This window comes from Nelusetta ayraudi, unplaced genomic scaffold (genome assembly GCF_046127955.1).
Source record: "Nelusetta ayraudi isolate G7.1 ecotype Tasmania unplaced genomic scaffold, CSIRO-AGI_Nayr_v1 ptg000052l, whole genome shotgun sequence".
NCBI classification, from domain to species: Eukaryota; Metazoa; Chordata; class Actinopteri; order Tetraodontiformes; family Monacanthidae; genus Nelusetta; species Nelusetta ayraudi.
In genome coordinates, this window is record NW_027466102.1 from 5,157,455 (window position 1) to 5,162,500 (window position 5,046).

The 5,046-nt window shown below is 43.6% G+C and overlaps 1 protein-coding gene across 1 annotated transcript in view; it reads left to right on the plus strand.

The window, feature by feature from the left end:
• The first annotated feature begins 313 nt into the window (after positions 1-313).
• syne2a (spectrin repeat containing, nuclear envelope 2a) overlaps positions 314-5,046 on the plus strand; it is a 93,857-nt gene continuing 89,124 nt past the window's right edge. Inside the window, exons 1-6 of the mRNA XM_076037467.1 lie at positions 314-444; positions 2,487-2,548; positions 4,020-4,115; positions 4,210-4,287; positions 4,379-4,471; positions 4,954-5,046. The exon at positions 4,954-5,046 is cut by the window's right edge and continues 104 nt beyond it. Of these exons, the coding sequence (XP_075893582.1) occupies positions 369-444; positions 2,487-2,548; positions 4,020-4,115; positions 4,210-4,287; positions 4,379-4,471; positions 4,954-5,046 (498 nt within the window). The 5' untranslated portion in view covers positions 314-368. The remainder of the gene's footprint in view (positions 445-2,486; positions 2,549-4,019; positions 4,116-4,209; positions 4,288-4,378; positions 4,472-4,953) is intronic.

Genomic DNA, 5,046 nt, shown 5'->3' on the forward strand with positions numbered 1-5,046 from the left:
CGCGCATTCACCCGCTGACACTTCGGCGAGTCGGGTGTGTTGAAGAGGTGACCCGGGCCTGGTTTTCCAAGACTCGCCTGCGTCTCTCCGACCGTGGCAGGGCAGAGCCTCGTACGCCGTGCGCTTCTTTCTCCTTCTGGAGCGCTTTTGCGCAAGTGTCTGCTTGTATCGGCTTGCATTTGCTCGTGTGTCGTGTTGTGTGTGTGTGTGTGCGTGGCAAAGTAAGGGCGTGGGTGGGTGTGCTCTTATTGTAAGGTGATTAGTCAAGCTGTAACTAGGTGCTCTTTGGGGAGGAAGCACTCTTCCTTTGTAGACCAATCTTGTGTGCGCCGGACCTCTTTCAGATTGACTCCCCGCCTGGCTCCTAAATGGCTTCAGGAGGAGCAGAGGAGGACGATGGAGGCGCCTCATTGGACATCGACAACGTTCACATGCTCCTCCAAGGTCAGTCTATTTCAGCGCTGTGTGAGATGTTGCGGGCACGTGACGAGCCGGAGCGACACACCTGGCGGCGCTCCTCGCCGAGGGGATGTTCTTTCACTTGTGCGTCACTTTGATGCGTTTGCGATAGAAATATGAGCACTGATGCCCTTTTGTTGATGTTTCGCGAGGCGGGCGTTGGCTTCCTGCACAACGTGCAAGCAATTTTAAGATCTTGGATGGACAGGATGTGAAATTCCAGTTCATGAACTGAAGTTATCGATGTATTTACTGTCAGTTGTCATCGGCTGGATGGTTGCTCCGACTGAACTCACCACAGGGGAAAGCACTCAGCCTCTCCAGGGAGTGCAAGCATTAGATGAAGAAAGAAAAACAAACATAAATCACCCAATCTCTGCATCCTGTGGCTGCTATGTGCTTGTTTTTGTTAAGAAATTGTGGATTTTCGGCTTTTATGCCACACCAATTCAATTACGAAGTGTATAATGTTAACTTTAACTAACTAACTTTAAATGCTTGTAGCAACTGAGGCACTCAGAGAAGGGCTGAGATTGAAAAAGCCTTCATTTAAGCTTGGCCAAACAAGTGAAAAACTTGTTTGGCCAAGCTGAGGCTAGTTTTTAACTTGTTTGGCCAAGCTGAGGCTAGTTTTTAACTTCTTTGGCCAAGCTGAGGCTAGTTTTTAACTTGTTTGGCCACGCTTAAATAAAGGCTTTTTAATCTCAGCCCTACTCTGAGTGCCTCCTACAAAGAACTGGTCCTTGGATCCAGACAAAATACAAATAATTCAAAGCCGAATTAGGCTGCGCTGGCATCAATTCTGTCAAAAACGTCAAATTCAAATTTTTATCTGTGGCCTGCAGCAGAAAGCTGCGTTTGCGTTTTGGAGCCTCTTGGGCCTGTCAGGTGAACTGGGCGGAGTCCACATATCTTTGGAAGTTTTCTGCCTGAGCAGGCTCTTCCACAAACAGTGAAGCGGTTAATCCGATTTCAGTTCAGAAACCCTGCAAACGACCGTGTGCTTGTCTGAAACTGAGACCAGTTGCAGTCCGTGTGGCTTTAAAGTTCTAATTTTGTTCTGCAGGGAGACCAATTTAAGCTTTTACGAGGATCCTCACAACATGCATCAATATTTACACTCACCGCCCACTGTAGTTAGTTCACCTTGCTATTGCCAAGTATCTAATAAAGTGGCCAGTGGCTGGTACACAAACCCCGGTCGCAACCAGTGGTTGTTTGACTTCCTGTTGGCTTTCTACAGTCTGTCTACGTGACCCCTGACCCCTGATTTGAACAACAGGCATTTTCCTCCTCACAACTAAATTGAATTTTCTGAATATTGACAATATTAATCGACGTAGCTGCACAGAAAGCTCAATTAGACCCTTTGTATGTGTTGGAATGGCAATACTTTAGCTAGTGATAGCCATGTGTGATCTAACCCAGCTTAGCTTGTTTGCACGTGGCTGTCTGAGGGATACTCTAGAGTGTGTTTTGACGGTGTGTGTGTGTGTCACTTACTATGTCTGTCTTGGAAGCTCTCCTGCGTGCAGCCTTACTTACTTACTTTGGCTTCGGGGTGGAAACTTCACTCTAAGTCACACACGCAGGCAAATACGTGTTTAGCCTTGAATGGGGTTCAGCGCTAACTCAGTGTTAGCATGGAGGGTCACAAAGTCCTGCAGACCTCTGCTGTTGGTGAGTACATTACATATACTCACCCATATATGCAGTGGTGGAGTAAAGTTTTTGGACACCTCGCGCATGTGTGATGTACTGTATTGCGCTAAGATATCAGTCTCAAGTGCAGTCGCCAACACTTACCCACAGGCTGTACGTGCACCCATGGCTACCATATGGTTTTCCATCTTGTAAAATGTGACTCCGCTCTGGAAACATGAACCCCAAACACAAACACTGAATGTAATTAGTGATTTATTTATTTTTTTTGTCCAAATGTTTTTGTTTTTCTTTTAGAGCATCCTGCTCGATATTTGCATTTGCCTTTATTGCTATGTGTGTGTGTGTGTGTGTTTCCTCAACAGTGGAACATGAACAGATTCAAAGGCGGACATTCACTAACTGGATTAATGCTCAGCTCTCCAAGGTATGTTGGCTTATCTTTTTATATTAATAATGTAATTATCAGTGCCCCTCATGAGACAAATGAGGAAGCTGCTCTTGTGCCTGTATTTAGCCACTGCTGACATCAGTGACTAAATCAATGCAGTTTTTTTAAAAATGGATAATTAACAAATTGTTATTGAATGTACAGTTGTCATAAAAAGGTGATTTTTGTGAATTCATGCACTGAGGAAATAAAATAATACAGAAAACTGACTCTACACTCACTCACTGTAGTGCATGCAGGTTCAGTATGTTAAATGTGTCGGCTATTCTTTATAAGTCAAATCAAAGCTGCACCCTGACGAGTGTCAGTGGATGTCTGAAGTAAAATATGGCCTCAAATGCAAAGGTTATTAAGATTATTTTCCATTTCAAAAAAAAAAAAAAAATGCTTGGTGAAAATGCAATTGAGGGGCTTTGACCAGAGATGCAATGATGTCATGCTGCGGTCTGGCATTAAATGGTGTGAACTCGGCTGCAGACTTGCTGAGTCACTGGTCAGGGAGTCAGGTGCGGTGAAGCAGCTCAGATGACTCCCGCTGGAAAGAGACTTGGGACTCTGGCCCCGAGTAAAAATAGTTCACGGGCAAAGCGGAACAGCGTGTAATGTGAATCCGGCCTCCTTTCGATCGCCACGAGTGCACATTAGAATCGCCGCTTCACAACCTGCCATCTGTTGCGCCGGCCCGAGCCCTGTGACAATAAGCAACTGTCACTGTCGCGACCCGGTTAGAGCTGTGACCTAGAAGTGTTCAAATAAAGCTGCCATGTGGCTTTGCAACAGCCTCAGCTCCACGTGACATTAATAAAATGCTGGCTTATCGTATTGCAATTGGAGATTTCATTGTTAAGCATAGACACATGAAAAATCAATTCTTGTTTACAAGGAATTAGAACTTTCAAAATAAGTAATTACTTTGTTTGACCTGTTGAAGGAAAAAAATAATAACTCTTATTTTGAAAATCCTTTGCGTTGCGGTTGGGTTTTCATTGTCTCCACTGTAGCGCACATCCCAAATTACCATTGTAGCTTTGTCACAAAGTTGTGTTTCCATGTTTGCTATGGGCACAGCACTATCTCTTGAGTTGTAAACCTGTCTACTAAAATGGATGCCTACTTTGTCCACTGCACTGGTCAGAGAGAAACTGCTATTACAACACTTAAAGAATTCACTGTAACTCAGTCTGAGACTATTTATTTTAATGCTAGTTTTGAATTGATTGATGAATAAAACTTATTAATGATAATAATATATCGGATAATTTATAATTTACATTTTACATGTAGCGCATACAAGAATCAGCGCCTGTATTCTGCCGAGCACTTCATGAATCTGTGTAATATTTGATTTAACGTTAGTTAAGTCAGCAGCTACAGCAGCTTCCTTTTTCAAGGCCGTGATCAAATTCGGTTGATCTCGATTATTTTATGATATTTTATGATTTTACAGAGATGCCCTCCGACGTTTGTGTCCGACATCTTCACGGACCTGCGAGACGGCTCACAACTGCTCAACCTGCTGGAAGTGATGAGCGGCCAACCCATGGTGAGTTTTTCCTCCGGAGACGTTTGTTGACAGAGTTCAGGTGGAATTGTGGATTTTTTTAACGGCGCCGTTGTTGCGCGACCCATCGCCGTAGAAAAGGCAGCGGGGTCGCGGCGTCTTTCAGCAGAGGGCCAACATCGAGACGGCACTGAGCTTCCTCAAGAGAAAGTCTGTAAGTCTGCACAAAAAACAACAAAAACAACAAAAAGCATGGAATCTCTGTCTCCACTTTGTGTAATTTATTCTCTGTTATGTTCTACAAGATTAAACTGGTGAACATAAACGTCTCGGACATCATGGACGGACGGCCGTCCATCATCCTCGGACTCATATGGACCATCATCCTCCACTGTCATGTGAGTTTGGTGGATTCATGCTCTCACTGAGCATGCTGAGCTGTAATGAAGAAAAAAAAAGGGAAACAGAGGGACCAATATACCAACTAATGATGATGAAACAATGATGAAATGCACTGCTTGTGTAAAAGAGCTACTTGTTAGCTACCTTGGGCTGAATGTATGTGTTACAGATGAAGAAACCTATGAACCTATTAATATGATGTCTTTAAATACTGATCAGAAACATTAGAAAACAAACAAAAACATTGAGGAATTAATAGATTTTAAACACTGATCAAAAAAGAATTGTCGCCCCCTCTTGGTACCAAGTGCAAAAGATGGAGAATTTTATTAGTAAAAAGAAATACAGAAATAAAAATAAAATATTTGTACGGTATAAAAAGTGAAATTTTAAACGAGATATTTCCATCTCAAAACAAGCTGGATGTGCGATGTGGAGGTTAAATTTGCAAGTATTCTGTGTTTTTCTCTGTTCTTAGCTGGAGGAGCTGGCCAACACTCTGACCTTCAGCTCTTGTCATTCCTCCCTGGACTCGCTGGCCAGCCTGGACTCCTGGTCCAGCAGCCCCGTC